This window comes from Chrysemys picta, chromosome 3, assembly GCF_011386835.1.
Source record: "Chrysemys picta bellii isolate R12L10 chromosome 3, ASM1138683v2, whole genome shotgun sequence".
NCBI classification, from domain to species: domain Eukaryota; kingdom Metazoa; phylum Chordata; order Testudines; family Emydidae; genus Chrysemys; species Chrysemys picta.
Window position 1 is genome coordinate 119,931,852 of NC_088793.1, and position 21,564 is coordinate 119,953,415.

The 21,564-nt window shown below is 40.7% G+C and overlaps 1 protein-coding gene across 4 annotated transcripts in view; it reads right to left on the reverse strand.

Moving 5' to 3' along the window:
• Positions 1 to 21,564, reverse strand: part of EZR (ezrin) — a 57,629-nt gene that overhangs the window by 24,784 nt on the left and 11,281 nt on the right. For all 4 annotated transcript variants that reach the window (XM_005291540.5, XM_042857264.2, XM_065588900.1 and 1 more), the window contains exon 3: positions 9,561 to 9,644. In XM_005291540.5, the coding sequence (XP_005291597.1) occupies positions 9,561 to 9,644 (84 nt within the window). The remainder of the gene's footprint in view (positions 1 to 9,560; positions 9,645 to 21,564) is intronic.

Sequence of the window (21,564 nt, forward strand, 5' to 3'; positions counted from 1 at the left end):
CCAGTCCTATTCAACATATTCAGAAAGGATCTGGAAAAAGGGGTAAACCGTGAGGTGGCAAATTTGCAGATGATACAAAACTAATCAAGATAGTTAAGTCCCAGTCAGACTGCGAAGAGCTACAAAAGTATCTCACAAAACTGTGTGACTGGGCAACAAAGTGGCAGATGAAATTCAATGTTGATAAATGCAAAGTAACGCACACTGGAAAACATAATCCCAACTATACATATAAAATGATGGGGTCTAAATTAGCTGTTACCACTCAAAAAAAGAGACCTTGGCGTCATTGTGAATAGTTCCCTGAAAACATCCACTCAATGTGTAGCAGCAGTCAAAAAGGCTAACAGAATGTGGGGAATCATTAAGAAAGGGATAGATAGTAAGACAGAAAGTATCATATTGCCTCTATATAAATCCATGGTACGCCCACATCATGAATATTGTGTGCAGATGTGGTCGCCCATCTCAAAAAAAGATTATCTTGGAATTGGAGAAGGTTCAGAAAAGGGCAACAAAAATGATTAGGGGTATGAACTGGCTGCCATATGAGGAGAGATTTATAAGACCGGGACTTTTCAGGCTTGGAAAAGAGACGACTAAGCAGGGATAGGATAGAGGTCTATAAAATCGTGACTGGTGTGGAGAACGTAAATAAGGAAGGATTATTTACTCCTTCTCATAACACAAGAACTAGGAGTCACCAAATGACATTAATAGGCAGCAGGTTTAAAACAAACAAAAGGAAATTTTTTCTCCACACAATGCACAGTCAACCTGTGGGACTCCTTGCCAGAGGATATTGTGAAGGCCAAGACTATAATAGGATTCAAAAAAGAACTAGATAAATTCATAGAGGATAGGTCCATCAATGGCTATTAGCCAGGATGGGCAGGGAAGGCATCCCAGGCATCTGTTTGCCAGAAGCTGGGAATGGGCGACAGGGGATGGATCACTTGATTATTTGTTCTGCTCATTCCCTCTGGGGCACCTGGCATTGGCCACTGTCGGAAGACAGGATACTGGGCTATATGGACCTTGGTCTGACCCAATATGACCGTTCTTACGAACAAACACTGTTTGAGGAGTGGGAAACTCCCACAAGAACTGTAGTAAGGTATATGGTTACTGAGAATGTTAGTGTACTCAAACCATTTGACAGCGAAGAGCTTAGAAAATCCTTTATAATACATCAAAAATAGTATATGAACCTCTCTTAAGGATCAAATTAGTGTTATATTGTAACTGGTACCATCTTAAAATCATGTAATCTGTGAACTGCAGATATGCTGGTTTCTCTGGTCAAAAAAGGTGACACCACAAATGCCAGAAAGAGATTTGAGATTTAGACCGGGACAGCATTTTTATTTTCCTTCCCTTGTTTATGGTACTTGTGATGCCACTCAGGGCACAGAGGCCAAGGTGTTTGCAGCTCAGATTTCTCAGGAGTGTAGGAAAGTAGTTTCATTAATGCTCCACTAATTGTATTTTTATAAAAAGTCAAATTCATGCAAACATCTTGTTCAGAGTCCAAAAACTTCCTCTCCTCAGAGCATTTACCTGACCTTCACGTCACAGTTTGCTTTCCTTGAATTTAGTACCCAATGAGCCAGAAGCTGGCAGTTAGCGTGTGAGAATGCCTTTAAAAAACCCCAGCAACTATGTTGATTACCACTCTGGGGGGGTTACAGTTTCAGTGGCCATGGCTGATTAGTGATAGACAATCTGTAAGTTACAGCAATGCACATGACTCAAGGGAAACTGGAATTCAAAGGAGAGGTTACACAGAGGAATTACAAGCTAGATGCCCTACTCAAGAACATAAAGGTCATCTCATACACCTGTGGGGGCTATTTCTCACTTGTTTGAAGTGTACCTATTTTAAAAAAAAAAAAAAAAAAAGGAGGAGGAGGAGGAGGAGGAATATGCTCTTGCACAACTCAGAATGCGGTCCATACGATTCTTGTGCCCTACTTTGGCTGGTTCATAAGTGAAATGCTAATTTTACTAAAAATAGACTTTAGGTCAAAACGAATCTTATGTTGTCATCAGAACATAACAAAAATCCGGGGTTTTGGAAGGTGGTGGGTGGTAAGAGGAACACACCTCAACTAGCAACTGGTACTTGACTAAAATCCCTCCTCCTTCCCAGCTGCAGAATTGGTTTGTTCCATCACAAGAAGCCTGAGAGGTTCCTGAGGTCTAGGTATATTCTGAAGAGAGGGAAATTGAGCTTTACTCCAAACTCTCTGGCAGGGAGATAATGGTGACAAGAATGCCAACGCTCAAAATCCATTCTGCTGCACAAAGCCCAGTTCTCGTGATTTTATGGCAAGTGTCATGGTTTGAGGTTTTTATTAAAGTCCCACCTGTTGCACTCCAGAAAATCTCAAGTTTAATTGAAAAAATATAGTTTTCTAGTCTGCAGAAGCTTAAAAAAAAAAAAAAAAAAAAGAGCCCTCAAGTCTTCAAAGTCAGATTTTAAAATGCATTTAGGTGCCTAACTCCTATTTCAATGGAAGTTAGGCTCCCACAAACTTAAAAATCTGCCCCCAGCAACAGAAGACAAAGAAGCCTAATTTTTTTTTTTAATCTCATGCGTTTTGAGATTTGAATCAGGATTTAACTAAGTGGGGATGGTAATACAGAAAACCTAGATCAAACCACAAAATCCAGTAACTGGATACATGCATCAGCTCACCATTGAGACCTTTAGATACAACTTTAAAAAAAAAATGCTTCCCATGGTCAAGATGGCAAGTAAAGGGTACTGAAGCAGCAAATTCTAGAGTCTCATATCTATTTCAGATGGAGTAAGATGCTTGGTAATCCTAAGAAAGACAACTAACAGCAGCATGCCAATTAAAAGGCAGATGATGAAAAAATAAGGCCACATTCTAAAGCTATTTTTATTGCCTACAGCACAGTCACACTGCAGGGTCTAATCCTACTGCTCGTATTTGATTGGTCTCTTAGGAAATACCATGGCAGCCAACAGGAATACTCCATGAGTTAAGCAAGCAGGATTTAGCTCATTTTTGCAATGATGAAGGACTTAAGCCTTATCTTCAGTGCAATTGAGCCAGTTTAAGTTAAAATCATGTTCAACAGAACTATTTGAATCTACTCTCCAGCAAGGTTACAACTCATTTAAAAAGGCCTTTAAGTTCAAGGGTCATTTGGCTCTTTCCAGATCAAATAAAGCAATTGTACTACTCATTTAAAAAGTCAAGACACTACTTTAGCTGATAGCATATATTATTTAGTTTATTTGTAGGACAGGGGTAGTCAATAGGTGGACCACCTGCCAAATCTGGACCATCAGATGCCTTTGAAAGGACCCAGAAATTGTAGTTATTTTTTTATTATTTTCTCTGGACCCTGGACCCTGACTATACCTTCACCAAGAAATTTGTAGCTTGACAAAAAATAATTGACTACCCCTGTTGCAGGGGTAACCTAGTTCACCTTGACAAGCTATTACAAATGGTCTACTTGACAGATGCTGCTCCCTGACCTCTGGGGATTTTGAAATGTTAACTCCAGGCACCACAATCAAGATAGATTTTCACAGATCACAAGAATGTGATACGCCATGATGGTCTGTGATTTTAACAAGTCATATAGAATTAACATGCGCTCACACTTTGCAATAGGTACTTAAAAAAATTACATGATGCGATATTTAAAAAATAAGCAGATGGTATGTAGCTTTATAACCTAGTACTTTTCCAATTATTTTGTTTGTATTAAAGATATTTACTAGATGGGAGATCAGTCATTGATACGGATGGGACTAAGTTTTGGTTAACCGATGTTTGATCAGTGTGAATGTACAAACAGAATGACAAACTGGACTAAGGATCTTCAGTTTAATCACAAAAATTGTTTGTTAATTAAGCCAGCAACTCTCAAAGTAGGTGTTGCCTTCCCAAGTGTATTCTCAGTTGTTTAAAGGAGGCGAGTGTGCCACCAACTTGATCCCATTCCATTACCCATAAGTTACCGTGCAGAAACTAGTGGCTGTTTTTGAAAGATTGTAGGAATCCAGGATTGTGAAACTCCTTGTACTGTGGGAAAAGTATGAAGACCCTGAATATGAGCCTGATCTAAAAGGAAAGGGGTTGGAACATTCATAGGCTTAACTTTTTCTTACTTCATACAGAAAGCCTGCTTCTAGTCATTGCCTTGTTAAAATTGCCCCTTATATTGTGCTGTTGAGGAGTCCTTGGGAGTCTGCATGGACTACGGCAAGATGTTGGTAGACTATAGCTTTATTCTGAATAGCAGCTATTGTCACAAAGCAGAGTGCCTCAGCAACCAGAAAAGATTCAGGTGTGGAAGTTTTAAAATAAAGATCAGTTTAAGTTTCAACCCCACCCCTTCAAAACATAAAAACCCGACAATCTCTCAATGCAGCTTTTCAATTAGACAGATGAATATTGCTGTTCACCTGCGGCCCCCAGAGCTAACTGGTTTCTGATGGGGAACTGATCCCCAACCCAACTCTTGTTCTTTTTAATTGTTTGATGAGAGATAGGAAGAGTTGCTGGAACAGAATATCATGATGGGATAAATGAGACTTTAAAAATAAGTATGTCTGCTTTGGATTACATCAACATACATTCTCCATAGACACGTGGACCTCCCCAGCCCTCTCAGTATTTCCCCCAATATAGAACAAGGTCTTGAGGGAAATTAAATGAGATCTTGTCATTTCAGTGTGAGATTTGCAAGACCTTGTTACCTTTCCAGCAACGGACACTGGAAGACCATGTCAGATTAAAGAGTTTTCTGTCCCAGCATACTATTTCATTGATATTTCATCCCAATCATATGGAAGACTGTTAAAAAGAACAGTGGGCAGGGGTGGGAGAGAAAGGTACTCCTAGGAATCTTGGTAGACGCGGTAAGTCATTGTAAGCGGTAGTAGCCAACACTACTTTGCCACTCCTGTTATTTTTTAAACTTGTTTTAAGCTTATTTTTCACATCAAAGTTCAACTGTAGTTAAGAAATCTTGAGACTTTTCTGCCATTTATGCAAAAGCTAGCTATATTTAGTATACCACCACTCCGCTTGATTGTATTTCAAGATGGTATAACCATAGAAATAGAGTTAGATATTTGAAGAAGCATCTTAAAACAAATCACTTCTGCCTGAAATATTTGACTTGCATCTATAGCAGGCAACACTAAAGATTGGGGATAAGATTTTTCAATAGTTCCTAAATCATTTTTGAAAGGGAGCCTTTGGAACTTCTGAAAGTTATACCCTGAAAGATTGAAGTAAATATATTCTCCCCCTTCCTACTGCAACCCTCCTCTATTCTCTGCGTAGCAAGTCAAGCCAGATCTACAGGTAGCTACTGTAGCTAGGTCATACAACTAAATGCTGCTTTAATTAAAGTCATTTTATTGGAGATTTGGCAAACAGTCTATAGATTTCAAATCTAGCCCAGGTCTGTAGTGATCAAAAGAAATTAAAATTGCGTCATTCTTACAATAAAATGTGATATTGCAAGTTAGCTTTCAAGTACAGCAGTGATTGCAAGTCAGACCAAAACAAAAGCTACTCAGACTATCTTTTCTATAAAAAAAGGAATCCGCACAGTTCCCACAAGACTGAGTTGGCTCTGGCCAACTCTTGTCTGAAATGTCATTCAAAGCGTGTTGACAAAATTTGTATAAAGAATGCATGCTATTCAGCCAGTTCTGCCTACTTGAGCTGAAAGACAGACTACACAGCCTTTTGTTAAAAGGACCAGTAGAGGAGCAAAGAAAAACTGTTTGACCCAACTCATTCAACATTTTGTAAGAGACGTTAAGCTAATCTTGCCATTTTTGTGTACAGTTTTAGTCTCTCTTTCCAGGCAATATTAATGCTCTGTTGGCATACAGGAGTCTTTATGATTACAAACAAGTTCTCTTTCAAGCCAGAGCTGTGAATCTCTCTAATATATATAGAAGTACAGCTAGGTCTTTGTGAAAAGCAAGCCTAGGATAAATTAGGCCATTCTTGGCCTATTTCTGTTCTACCCAATCAATAAAAACTCTTGGGTATTTGTTACAGGCACAAAAAGAAGGTATAAAAAGGTTTACAAAAATGCCACTTGCCTCAATCCAATCACTGCCTCGTTCTTGTTCTGAGCCATAGTGGCCCCACCTCCCACTAGTGACATCAGAGATGAGCTCATGCTGTTTCTTTTAAACATATCCTCGGAGCAAGAGCAAGAGGAGAGTTTGGCTGCCCATGTTCTTCAGTGCCTATAAGACCCGCGTGTTTTGAAGAACCCACTGACACCAGTGGTCAGCCTCTTTGCTTTGTCCTAATGCACAAGGTGGATGTGCCCTATAAAAAGCAGTTACACTTAATATGCAAAATGCCTGACTCTTCTGGGGTCCTGTTACTCTGCAGCCAACTCACAACATCTGTTCCTCAGTTTCCTCCTTGCTTCCCCATCTGTACAGAATGGGGATAATACCTACCTTTGGCAATTGCCTTAAGACTTGAATCAAGACGTGTTATTGTAGAAGTCCAAGGTGTTACAGCAATTCATGTGTGCAATATTTTAACCCAGATATTTAAAAAGATACCTGATGGAAGTAAGTGTGTTCATCATATTTATATAAATCAGTGGCCCCCAATCTTTTTCGTCTAGCGGGTGCCAGACGACGAGCCACGGAGGACTGTGGCAGCGGACGAGCATCCACCGAAATGCCGCCGACAAGCAGCGTCATCCAGAGGTGTCGCTGCCAAAAATCGGGGGCATTTCGGCGAATGCTCATCCACCGGCCAGTACGCGGGTGCACTTAGACGCCATGGTGCCCATGGGCACCACGTTGGGGACCCCTGATATAAAGAGTAGAACCTCAGAGTTACAAACACATTGGGAATGGAGGTTGTAACTCTGAAGTATTCGTAACTCTGAACAAAAGGTTATGGTGGATCTTTCAAAAGTTTACAACCGAACATTGACTTAATACAACTTTACTGTGCAGAAGAAAAATGCTGCGTTTATCCATCTTAATTTAAATGAAACAAGCACAAAAACAGTTTCCTTACCTTGTGAAATCTATTTTCTTTTAAACTTTCCCTTTTTTTTTTAGTAGTTTACGTTTAACAATGTATTGTACTTGCTTTTCTTATTTCCATCTCTCCTGCTGCCTGATTGCGTACTTTCGGTTCCAAATGAGCTAATGTGATTGACTGGTCAGTTTGTAACTCTGGTGTTCGTAACTGATGTTCTACTGTATATTCAGTTATTAAAAGAATTTGCCCTTAATACACAACCCTCATATTGTCGTGTACACCTATATTAGGTCGACTTACAGCCACTGCAGTAATTACTGCGGAGTTCATATCCACACTACCCTCCTTCTGTCAGTGGTGCACATTCCACCGACTTAAGAGGGACCGTGTGGGGAGCGTGGAGCCAGGACCCCGTAGGCAGCCTGGCTCCGCAGGAAGAGGATTTTCTTGTCAATTTCACAGCTCTAGCCTGGAGCCATGAAATTGACAAGAATGACAGCCAATAGCTGACATAAGTAAAGCAGCATCTACATGGACAATGTCGCCCTAATTATACCAATATAAGCCCTACGCCTCTGGTGGAGGTAGAGTTAGGCCTTGTCTACACTATAAAGTTTTGTTAGCAAAAGCGGCCTTTTGCTGACAAACAGGGGAGATGTACACACTACAAAGCTACTTTTGGTGGCAAAACTCTGCTGTTTTGCCAACAAAATAAAACCACCTCAATGAGAGGCATAAAGCTTTTTGCAGCAAAGTCAAAGTGACAAAGCATCAGAGTAGACACTGCTGTTTGTTTTGTCCACATAAGTGGCTTCCACCAGTATCCCACAATGCCTGCTGTAACTGCTCTGCTCACTGTTTGGATCTCTGCTGCCCTGCAGGCATGCGCCCCTCCCCTTTCAAAGCTACCTGAAGTATCTGACAGCTGAGCATGCTGCTCCATTTGGAGAACAAAGAGCAAATTTAAATTTTATTAGAGAATATTTAAAAAATAAACGATACAAAAAATTTGAGGCGTCAGTTATTAACGTGGAATGCCCCTATTCTGCCCTGCACTTGGGGGGGGGGGGAGGGGGGGGGAGAAGAGGACACCAAGGCCTGATGTGGGGGGAGTGTCCCCCTCCCCCTGCCTCAGGATAGGTCTTTCAGCCTGCTGTCTTCCCCGCCCCAGACACACCTCTCTCTCCCCCCCCCACACCACCACACACACACACACACACACTTCAGTCCTCAGCTGCTTTTTCAACCTAGTAGGATGTCCCTGGAGAAACCTGCATCACGTGACGCTATATGTGCCCCATGAGGCATTGCAAACCCTTCCCAAAGCACCCTGCAGCCAGTTGCACAGTGGGATAGCTACCCACAGTGCACTGCTCCGTGTCGATGCAAGAGCTGCTAGCGTGGATGCCCTCTGCCGACACAAGGAGCTAGTGTGGACGTGCAACAGCGGTTTTAATTAAAGCGCTTTAAATTAAAGCGGAATAACTTTTGCTGACAAAACTTTGTGGTGTAGACAAGGCCCTATTATGTTGGTGTAGTGGAGCAGTTTTATTGGAGGGAGTAAGACTGTAGTGTGTACAATGATAGAGTTAGGTCGACATAAGCTGCCCTATGTTGATCTAACAGTGTACTGTAGCTCAGGGCTCATTCTACAGTATGTCCCTCTACATCAGTAGAAAGACAAAAGTCACTAATCTAGACAAGACATATCATCAGCTTAAGGTAAGACATTACCCACATGAAAGGGTTTTAAACAGCTCATTCTTCACAGGACAGCACATCAGCAATGGAAGAAACTAGCAAGGTGGCACAGTGAAACCTTTCCAGGACGCTCTACTATACCTCTGGCACCCAGAGAATGAAACTCAATATAAAGGGAAAGATTCATAATCACTTGGAAATGGGCTTCACTAGAGAAACGTGGGCCCCAGGGATACTAATCAGCCTCTCTCATACCCTTTGCAATATAAGCCATTAAAGTCATTACCATTGCCCCTTGATTCCAGGCTGTTATTGTCTCCTTCCCTTTGTAATCCCCTAGCAGGGACAGATGCCCAATATTTAAAGTCTCAGAGTGAGATTAATAATTATTAAATGACTGAGTAATTTCGTAAGATACTGCAACCTCACAGAAGGTGCACTGAGTTCTAGCAGAGGCTCATTATGGGGGAGATTATGTTCGTAAATGTGTTTATTGTGTTCACCATACTGAGAGGACAACCCATGAGCGTCTCTGCTGGAGAGAATAAGGCAAATATCAAGAGCAGTAAAGGCTGGGTGAATGCACTAGTGGATATTTGATAGACATACCATTTATTTGTTAGTTATCTCTAACATAAAAAAAGTGGCCAATTATTATTATTATTTTTAAGGATCTTTGCTTATTTATTGTGGCCAAGTTCAAAGGCAACAGTCAGGCTTTAGAATACCCCATTCTGATATGCCCTGTACAAAGTCGGAAGAGAAACGGTTCATGACGTGAAGAAGAGCTTACAATCTACAATGGTTTCACACACATGCACAACTGACCTGGTCAAATAGCTGTTTGCCTGTAGTGTTGGGCTGGATGGCAAACTCCAGCTCCGCATCCATAGTGGTAACTCGAACATTGAGCTAAAGGGAAAATAAGTAGAGTGATTTAAAAAATATTGAAAAACCATACAACCAGTGTGAACTATATGTATATTTCATAGAACCAGTACTGTACATGTTTTTAAGCATTATTTCCAATAAAAAAAAATGCTTAAAGGCATCATAGGCACCTTCACCTCACTGAGGATGAGCATTAACAATGGCTCCAATCTCTCGCTCTCTTTTAAAAATAAAAAGACTATTTACATTTTAGTGTATTCCTCAATTAGAGTTTTGTGTTATCACATAGACAAAGTTAATTAAGGGCACTGACTTCACTGGCTTATCCAGATTGCTCCACAGGTTTTGTTACTCAGCCTGGAATTGGATTGGACTTCTGGTTAAATGAGAAAACATTTTAGTGTTGATTGCTTTTGAGCACAGCACATGGTGAGCAAGGACTGCATGCTGCATTTAAGACACCCCTTAATCCTAAAAGAATGTCATAATGACCAAATTAAATTTCGAAGTTTAAAATTATATGTTCAGCTCCCCTTTATGCTAGAGCTAGATTTAACATAAGGTTTTAAAGGTAAAAGGCAGTTGATTATTCTTCCAAGCCAATCAGCATTAATCCAATGAACGTCAATTATTATGCTTATAACTGATCTGCTGAGCATGTAAAAAGGCATTAAGGGAGGTTTAAGAACACTGTGGAACAAATATTTTAATAATAAATCTGATTGTGTTTTTTCCAAAGGCAAAAGGAGAAAGGTGATCAAGTGTATAAAATAGAAAGGTCAGTACTGTATGCAGAATACTAGAGATATTTTACTAGTAACAAAGAAATTGTCTATTAATTAAAAAAAAAAAAACCACACCAGGAAAACAGCAACCAAGCCTGCAGGAAGGATCATAAGGAGCCGCACAGTAGTGGCAGCTCAGAAAAGGATTGTCTGAAGGTACGATAGAACAATACTGTCACCTAAAAAGTACTGCACTTTGCACACCTCAGGAAGACTCCTCCCTCCACCCCCAGGGTTGCAACATAAATATCGGTAAGGGAGAGGTAATAAACCATGAGAACAAGAACTTGAAACCACAGACAGTTTTGCTACACAAGATGAGGGATAGGGGATGTAATGCTCTCCTCTTCCTTCTTTGTTCCACCATTTGCTTCCTGTATAATCTGCATTTCTAAAATAACGCAAGGATATTTTTATTTGCCAGCTACATATTGTACAGCTTGGTGTATTTTTCCTCCTCCTTAGGGTGAAAAGATGGACAGATCATTTTACGAATACAACACTACAGAAAGCCAAAACTAACAGAACAGAAAAGTCTGCTATAGGTGACAAGTATCAGAGGGGTAGCCGTGTTAGTCTGAATCTGTAAAAAGCAACAGAGGTTCCTGTGGCACCTTTAAGACTAACAGAAGTATTGGGAGCATAAGCTTTTGTGGATAAGAACCTCACTTCTTCAGACTCAATACTTCTGATAGTCTTAAAGGTGCCACAGGACCCTCTGTTGCTATAGGTGAGGAACTTGTATACCAGTGACATTTCAAAATATTTTTAGACTGGGATTAAGAGGTGGAAGAGGAATATCTGCCCTTTTGCACAGTGTTTCAAGTTTAAATAGCTTTCAGCTACTTAAAAATAATGTAGATACTGGAGACCGCCCTTGAAAATTATAATTTATATATGAAACTACACTTATGTCAACTGTAAAATATTGGCAATACTAGTTTTAATGTATTTAATTACAAAATGGAACACCTTCAAGTTAAAACGTAAGACACTTTCAGTGAGTTACATAGGCTCCAAGAGTCATTAAAATAACAAGTTATTAGAAAAAACTCTCTCCATTCCTTCTTTCCAGTTATTTACCTATTGAAGAATCAACAGTTGCACAATTGTGTATCTGCCGTGGCCAAACCCTAGAAGCGGTCTGCTAGATGACCCAATGCCTTTAAGGGTTTGTTCAGATAAAATGATACTGTTTAAAAACAGTCAAGCATGAGAGAATTTTGCAGGTTCTAGATTTCTTTTCAACTGAATCTAAACTTTTCGAAAACTTCTTTTCCACCCTAGCTCTAGTATTTGCAGAGTTCTGGAATGCTTTAAAATATGAGACAGTACCCAATTTCCACGCTTAAAAAAAAAAAAAAAAGTATTTTTCCTGTCAAAAGGGAAGGAAGGATTTTCCAACGCAATGTGCACTAGAGGTACGGGGGGGAGGGGAAGAGACATTGAAAGCTGAAAGTAAGCTCTATTTAGAAATGGCAAGACCAAAATTTGAAGATCTAACCCCTGCCAAATAAGAAATCTTCTTGCCCACCCCCTGCAACACAGGAACGTCAGATAACATTATATACTAATCTCTCCCCACACCCTCTGAGGAATGCATACATTCGTAATCCTTACATACAATACAAAGCTGCAGTTCCTTTAGATTATTTACACTTTTGGCTGAAAGCCACATTGTGGGGTAAAGTACATTTTTGCGGAGATTTTAAGGAGGTTGAAAGGATATTTTCCCTACCACCACAGAGCTGAATCCTACTGCCTTCCTATACATGGCATTCCAACTGACATCAAGTTACAGGTCTTGCTTTAGTAGCAACTAGCACATCATTACTGTATGAGTGGGGGGAATATTAAGAGTTCTTTAGCTCCCTAGTTTGAAAGGATATCAAAGATTAAGTACTCAGATAGCGAGATATCCTCCTGGTTATACTTAATTTTTAAGAAGCTACAGAAACAGCCACACAATCAGCTACTGCTTATAAAGGTCCCACATCTCACATTTATTTTTAGTTGTTTGAACAGGGGTTAGCTGTAAGAACATAGGGCAAAACTGTTACATGTAAACTATCTGCTCTCTGTTGCAGTGGGCTATACCGTAATGCTAAACATGTATTCCACTGGCTGCCTGATTCATCCAAATATTAATTTTCCCTACACTGAGACAAGGTTAGTGAACCCTCTCATTCTGCATTTCAAAAAAGGTTCATGATCAACTAAGTGGCCAGCAGAGCTAAGGAAGAACTTGGCTCTGGGGCCTGGATATCTGTCAGTGCCAAAGAGGTCAGACAAGGACCACTCATTGATCTCTAGAAAGAGAAACATTATGCTTTCAATTGTCCACTGTACTTTCAAGGATCCGTGGCCTTCCTGGTAAGGCTACAGAGTCTTCCATCTAAGAGGTCCCCCTGCACTTCCTGCCTCCCAGTAAGCCTTATTCTCAACAAGAACTCTGTGGTCCGTCTGAAAGCTGATTCTGGAATATTCACACGGAGACATGGTACAAGTTTTTGGTCTCGGAGGCAAGGTAACAAAGGCGGTGTCGAGAGCCTAAGCCTTCTTGAGACCCTTGGTGGGAGTCAGGGATTACAAGGCTTTTTTCCCCCCATAAGGTGAGGTCAATGCCAAAGCTGTAATCAGCAAGGCCCATAAGAAAGTAGTGGCCACAGATGAGAGCCAAAGCAAACAGGCTGACAATCTAAATTGCTTAGGTACAGACAACTGGAGAAGATGCTATGGTGGGAGCAGACAAATTAGTAGTCTATTAGCAACAGAAACCTCAGTGGAAGGGAGTTAAGGAGGAAGCCTGATGCATAAGAGGGAGACTTCCAAATGGGAAGTCATCTCTGCATGGGGACACCATGACAGCTCACCATTTAGGACATCCCTAGTAAATCTTGGCATTATCCCAAAACTGAAATTTGGCCCTTAGCTAAGATAGAAAAACCCACCAATATGGTAGCAGCTCAGACAAGTAAAGGGATAATGTACGTACCATACACAGTGTATGAAATATTTACACTTTAGCATATACAAGTGCTAAACAGCAAGATGCTGTCTTTCCACATTTAGGCCCCAATTCTGCAAACACTTATTCACATTGAGTAGGTTATTCACATGTATAGAATTAAGTAGGCATTATATATTATATATGTATTTAAGTTTACAGGATCAGGGCCTTAAACAAATGTATTAAATATTTTGTGTTGTGTTTTCATATACAGAAATTAAAAAAAAAAACCCAAAACACATGGCCTGGCCTGTGCAGAGACACTCTTGTGCACTCAGAGTGGAAAAAAGATGAGGAGAATGAACACACCCCACCCCACAGCCAGAGAGAGAACTGTGCAAGTGATGAACTATATAATCATTTCCTCTCTTAGCTTTTCAGCATGATCATAAAATAAGTTTACACTCAGCCTTGAGTCAAACTGTTCAGGTTTAAGATCACAGTTTTTAAGATCACAGTTTTTACAAGCCTCATCTACTGTACTATGGAATACTAAGCCTATGATTTAGACTTGAACAATGTCTGCTCTGAACAACCTACTTGTTATTGGGACAGAAAAGTGGAAGTATGAAGAAAAGTTTCATTCAGGCCCATACATAAACAAGGCTGCTCTGCTCCTACCTACTTAATCCAGTTTCAGATCAGCAGTATCTTTTTAAGTAGGGCCCTACCAAATTCACGGTCCATTTTGATCAATGTCATGGTCACAGGATTTTAAAAATTGTAAATTTCATGATTTCAGCTATTTAAATCTAAAATTTCACAGTGTTGTAATTGTACGGGTCCTAACCCAAAAAGGAGTTGTGTGGCTGGGGCAGGGGAAGGGTCACGAGGTTATGGGGGGTGGGGTGGGGGGGGAGAGAAGAGAAGGGTTTCTGGTACTGCTATCCTTACTTCTGCGCTGCTGCTAGCAGCAGTGCTGTCTTCAGAGCTGGGCAGCTGGAGAGCAACGGCTGCTGGCTGGGAGCCCAGCTCTGATGGCAGAGCTGCTGCCAGCAGCAGCAGTGCAGAAGTAAGGGTGGCACAGTGTGGTATTGCACCCTCACTTCTGTGCTGCTGCGGGGGACACACGCTGTCTTCAGAGCTTGGCCACAGCCGCAGCTCTCCGGCCACCCAGGCTTGAAGGCAGAGCAGAAGTAAGGGTGGCAATACCACGATCCCCCTGAAACTCCCTTTTGGGTCAGGACCCACAATTTGTGAAATGCTGGTTTCCCCCCATGAAATCTATATAGTATAGATTAAAGACCAGATTTCATGGTCCATGACGTGTTTTTCATGGACATGAATTTCGTAGGGCCTTATTGTAGAAGCCGTGGTAGTTTCAATAGAAACCTTTTGTTTTCCAGGTAACCTGTCAATTATAAGGGTCTTAAAGCATTAATGTTTTGTTTTTTTTTTAATAAGCCATATCCTAGGGCAAGATATCATCTTTTAACAGAAGGGTGTTACAAATTCCTTTTTAAAATTGAACTTAATTGAGTGTATGAAAAATTGCCATAAATCCTGCAACACTGGATCAGTGGTATGATCCATCTCTTCTGTTTGCCTATTTGAGCATTGGCCTGCCAAACCCAGGGTTGTGAGTTCAATCCTTGAGGGGGCCATTTAGGGATCTGGGGCAAAAAATTGTCTGGGGATTGGTCCTGCTTTGAGCAGGAGGTTGGACTAGATGACCTCCTGAGGTCCCTTCCAACCCTGATATTCTATGATTCTATGATTTCTGGCCACAGTTAATTCCAAGAAGGCACCCACCTTACAACTGGGCCAGGTTAACCACTGTATAGCCAATTGTTGTATGCTGTACCCAGAGGGGAGGAGGAAAAAAACAAAAACAAAAACAAAACCACACGCTAATAGTCATCTTACACTCTGATACATGAGATCCTTTACATTAGTAACATCTGTGATTTTGTAAATTAAAAGACCGTAAAGTTAGGCAACACACTTATTTCTTTCCTTCAGCAGTAAATCCCATAGGATACAGGGCAATAATTTAAACACCAGTAAAACACAATAAGTACATTATACAGAGCAACTCCTTGTCAGATGATGGGAAGGACTTATCAGTTTTTACTAGGGCTGTCAAGTGATTTAAAAAAATTGTGATTAATCACGATATTAAACAATAGAATACCATTATTTTAAATATTTTGGGATGTTTACTACATTTTCAAATATATTAATTTCAATTACAACACAGAATACAAAGTGTACAGTGCTCACTTTACATTTATTACAAATATTTGCACTGTAAAACAAATGTTTCAATTCACGTCATACAAGTACTGTCATGCAATCTCTTTATCATGAAAGTTGAACTTACAAATGTAAAATTGTGTACAAAAAAAACCTGCATTCAAAAATAAAACAAACAATGTAAAACTTTAGAGCCTACAAGTCCATTCAGTCCGACTTCTTTGTCAACCAATCACTCAGACACACAATGCTGCCCGCTTCTTGTTTACAATGTCACCTGAAAGTGAGAACAGGCATTCGCATGGCACTGTTGTAGTTAGTGTTGCAAGATACTTAGATGCGTTCAAGATTCATGTACCTTCATGCTTCAACCACCATTCCAGAATACTTGCGTTCATGCTGATGATGGGTTCTGCTTGATAATGATCCAAAGCAGTGCAGACTGACGCATGTTCATTTTCATCATCTGAGTCAGATGTCACCAGCAGAAGGTTGATTTTCTTTTTTGGTGGTTTGGGTTCTGTAGTTTCCGCATCTGAGTGTTGCTCTTTTAAGACTTTTAAAAGCATGCTTCACACCTCGTCCCTCTCAGATTTTGGAAGGCACTTCAGATTCTTAAACCTTGGGTCAATTGCTGTAGCTATTTTTAGAAATCTCACATCGGTATCTTCTTTGCATTTTGTCAAATCTGCTGTGAAAATGTTCTTAAAACAAACATGCTGGGTCATCATCCGAGATTGCTAGAATATGAAATACACCTCTACCGTGATATAACGCGACCCGATATAACACAAATTCAGATATAACGCGGTAAAGCAGCGCTCGGGGGGGGGGGGGGGGAGGAGAAAAGAAGAGAGGCTGCGCACTCCAGTGGATGAAAGCAAGTTCGATATAACGTGGTTTCACCTATAACGCGATAAGATTTTTTGGCTCCCAAGGACAGTGTTATATCAAGGTAGAGGTGTATATGCAGAATGCGGGTGAAACAGAGCAGGAGACATACAATCCTCGCCCCAAGGAGTACAGTCACAAATTTAATTGACACTATTTTTTTAAATGAGCATCATCAGCATGGAAGCATGTCCTCTGGAATAGTGGCCAAAGCATGAAAGGACATACGACTGTTTAGCACATCTGGCACGTAAATACCTTGCAGAGCCAGCTACAAAAGTGCCATGCAAACACCAGTTCTCACTTTCAGGCGACATTGTGAATAAGAAGCAGGCAGCAGTATCTCTCATCAATGTAAACAAACTTATTTGTCTTAGCAATTGGCTGAATGAGAAGTAGGATTGAGTGGACTTGTAGGCTCTAAAGTTTTACACTGTTTTGTTTTTGAGTGCAGTTATGTAACCAAAAAAAAAATATCTGCATTTATAAGTTACACTTTCACAATAAAGCGATTGCATTTCAGTACTTGTATGAGGTGAATTGAATACTATTTCTTTTGTTTATCATTTTTACAGTGCATATACTTGTAATCAAAAACAATATAACGTGAGCACTGTGAACTTTGTATTCTGTGTTGTAATTGAAATCAATATTGAAAATGTAGAAAAACATCCAAAACTATTTAATAAATTTCAATTGGTATTCTATTGTTTAACAGTGCAATTAATCACGATTGATTTTTTTGAGTTAATCATGTGAGTTAACCGCGATTGACAGTCTAGGTTTTACTCTAAAGTTCTGAATAGTTCAGTCAAGTCATCTGTTAACTCTATCTTCCTTGTGGTCAGAAATTCTAGTCTTTACTATTCCTTATACAGTGAGGTTTATTACAGCTTTCCTTAACATATTCTTTTTGAGTTTTAAGCTACATCTAAATAATAGGCAATTAAAAAATATTATGGTTGCAATAAGATGGAGAGAGTGTGCAAGCCATGCAAACATTTCCCCATTATGCATTATACACAAGAAAACTTGTGCTCTTTCAGTAGCAAAATTCTCATCTCTGACACAACATGACAGAAGTCCAATTTCTGCCCTCCCAAGACACAAATAATTCCTATGGTCTTTGATATAAGTAGTATCTGGGCATAGAACCACATAGTAAAATTCCCCTCTCAGATCTGCACTAAGTTTTTACAGGTGGTAATCTCACCTCAGCCTTAGCAACGACCAATAGCTCTTTCTGTAAACAGGTCTAAATATCTGCTATTAGCAGTAGTGCTTTCATGTTACAAAATATCAGGAAGGGCACTCCCCTCTACTGACATTCACATATTATTAGTGTTGGTTGGTTCAGGACCAAAAGTACAGAAGTGAGAATCATTTTTATCACAAGTCTTGAGCTGATATTTTAAATATAGCCCCAGCTTTTGGAAACAAGTTATTATGGAAGAATCTCAGCTTTGATTTTAAAAAAGTAATTTTTAGGCCTCATGGATGCAGAGAAAAAGCTTGAAAAAACATGAACCCTAAAAAGGCTCTAAAACCAGAAGGCAAGCAAACCCCAGATTTATTTTTTTTAAATCAGCATTGTTAGGCCAATTTTTTGGGTCCAACTCATGATTTTTAAACATTTGATAATAGCAGTATGAAGAATATGTCCAGTATGGACTGAAAAATGGCTAATAAGATGTGCACCTGCTGGCCCAAAGATAGAGAAAGCACAATATAGTTCACAATATAATCAGAGGACTGTAGAAGACTGGGAGCTCATGAACATAGTTTTAAGTGTTTTCTTCTTCCACTCCTAAACTGGTGACACAGAAAGTGACCTACTTAAACAGGGGTGGGGAACCCCATGGCCCGCAGGCCTGATTTGGTCCACTGCTTAATTTCATCCAGTCCACAGCAAGTCTCCGCACCGCAGGACAGCAGCACTGAGCTTCAGTCCACCCCTCCGCAGGGCTGGAGCCGCAAGCACTGGCTTGCCCCTCTGCGGGGGGAAAGCTTGGCTTGCCAGGCCGTTAAAAATCCTGTCGGCTCCGCGCAGCTCTCAGAAGAAGCCAGCATGTCCGTGCAGCCTTGATAGGCCCTGCGCCTAGGGGAAGCTCCACGTGCTGCCCCCGCCCCTGGCTCTGCAGCTGCCATTGGCCAGGAACCGTGGCCAATGGGAGCTGCAGGGGCGGTGCCTGTGGGTGGGGGCGCCTCTGCCTAGGAGCTGGACATGGCGGCCGCTTCTGGGAGCAGCGCAGAGCCAGGGCAGGCAGGGAGCCTGCCTTAGCCCCACTGTGCTACTTAAACAGGGTAAGGTAAGGTACCACCTGAGGTAAGCGCCTCCCAGCCGGAGCCCGCACCCCTAACCCCCTGCCCCAGGTTAGAACCCCCTCCTGCAACCTAACCTCCCAGACCCCACATCCCCACCCCAACCCCCTGCCCCAGCCCTGAGTCCCCTCCCAAATCCGGTGCCCGCACCCTGAATCTCCTCCTGCATCCCAACCCACTGTCCCAGCCCCAAGCCCCCTCCTGCACTCCAACCCCCCCCCCAGTCCCATCCCAGAGCTCACGCGCGCACACACCCCCACACACACACCCCCCCAGGGCTGTGTGTGACCCATGATTGATTTTTTCTGTGGGTCAATGGCCCCTGATACAAAAAAAGGTTCCTCACCCCTGTACTAAAGAAAAGAGGCCTCACTGTACACACAAGAGTCGTACTGATTCAACTAACTAGGTTTAGAAACTGGGTAGTTAAAATTCTGTGCAAACCTGATTGTGCAGACACTTCTGAATAGATTTTTAATTTGAAATTATTCAAGAACATCCACACCAGGGGGGTTACACTGATTTGACTACGCCAGTCTCTAAATAGACTGAAATTGGTACAACTTGTGTTTAGATAAGGCCAAATGTTCAGAAGCTACAGAGAAAACAGTAGAGGCAGACGCCTGTAGTTGCACAGGACCCCAATGAAGTAAATGGAACTCCACACTGATTTCAAGCCACATGTTCTCTTTGTAGGATTAGGTCCTTAGCAATCTAGAAGACCTCTTAAAGTCGCAGCAGATTTTGAAATAAAATGCTATAAAGCATAAAATGCAGCTTAGTGTTAAAACAGCTTTTATGCTATTGTCTACTACACTCATCACTGGGTATTTTTGTTGTGTGTTTCAAGAATGGGTTCCAGACTCCTTGTAACTTTTACACCTTGCAGGGCCAGTTTGTTGGTTTTACTAATCCCTCATTAAGGGCCATTAAACTCAAGACATCTTCCCTCTCTCCATCTCTCTTTTAAATAGGTCACCCACAAGAAGAGGAAAAATATTTGAGTTTGTGACCTTTTTTACTTCTTTACATAGTGCATAAATGGGGCCTGAAAGGTTTATTCTGAAGACGATTTGGGGGAAAGAGGGGATGGTACATAGGATAAAGGTCTTCTCTACTGCAGAGGACACCAATGTCTGGAAAATAAGAACCATCACAAGATTAGAGTATGAAAGCTGAAGCAGTTGAGGAGGCAAGGGATTTTTTAACCAGATTTTAAATCTATGGTTTGTATTTGAATTCTTCAGCAAAGGCTCACACAACTATCAATTTGAACTATAATGTTTAAGGAAGATTTAAGCTTTTTTAAAAAAAAAATAAAAAAAAGTCAAGAACTAGTCAGGGCTAATCCATGATCTATTTGTTTTAATTCTTGATTTTGTGGCCAAAGAGAAAAGCGTTCTTTTCTACTCAGTTTTCCATTAGGCTTGTATTTTCACTTCAGTAATGGAATGAAGTCATGTGCTATGTGTGCTCCTTTGAAACATTACTTTATTTCTGAACCAAAGTTCTTCAAAATACATAAAAGGCAGCAAGTCTGATGTTTTTAGTAGCATAAGCTGTTTGATTTAGCATGTGAGCATGCATACCCGCTGAAAAATTTCAGAATGGAATTTTAACCCAGTCTTTTGAAACAGTTGTGTTGTAAGCAATAAGCACAAAATTAGGCATTATCCCCTTAAAATAGTTAATATGTAACCCAACATTGCCTATAGAATAAAAAACTCCTCTTGAAAAAGTCTATTGAGACAGGAGTAGGAGAAGATGTTTATGGAAACTACCACTGTTTCCAGTCACTCCCTCCTTGATCATCTTTTATTTCAATGTTGTTGCTCACTGAAGTAGTCAGTCTGTCTTGATATTTTAAGTTTTTTGGATTCAGTAGAAAGATCAAGGAAGACATTTGACAGAGAATGTCATACACATCTTTTGAAGTGTTCTGTGCCAGTATAGTACAAAAGAAAAGTCGACTAATTTATAATGCTTGGACTTTAATGTGGATTTTAAAGGTTATACTGTCCTCTGTGACCCTATTGTCCCTCCCCTGAAGTTCTATGGCACTGCTCTGGAGGAAGTCAGTCTTCTGTGTACCTGTGAGCCAGGAAACAGCCAGCACTACTTTCACCTTTGTCTGCCTATCCTCCCCTTTCCTATACAAGGATCCAAGTTCAATTTCCTCTGAAAGTGCCAGCCTCCAACTGCCCCAGGTAACAAATATCAAGTTCAGATTGGCTTAAAACTTTAAGTGCTTGCTGGCAGTTTCGGTGGAGAGAGGGGAAGAAGAGAACAACTGCAACACACATACGTAGACAGATAACATGGTAAGTAACATGGCTAGACTGGCACTAACGTTACAGAATATGGAAATACTTCTTAGTCATACAGCATGCTATGAACTTGTCCTTGCCAGATGGGACTCATCTATGTCTCTAAAATAAATGACACTATCAGATTGCTAAGAGATACCTACCTCTATACAAGATAGTCATTTCTATGATGCAACATCTGCTTGTTAACACTGAACATTCCGTCTCAGATATTAGTTTCTGCTAAATGTTTCTTCTCCCATTACAAGCAAATGTGGGCATTAGGTCATATTCACCCAAATCTCCCCTCTTCCCCCCCACCCTCCTCTCTCACAACATGCAGTACAATTAAAGTTATTTTTCAGTGTTTACAAAGCAGATTTAGAACACCAATTACCAATATTTAGACAGTGGATAAAAATTCAAATTGG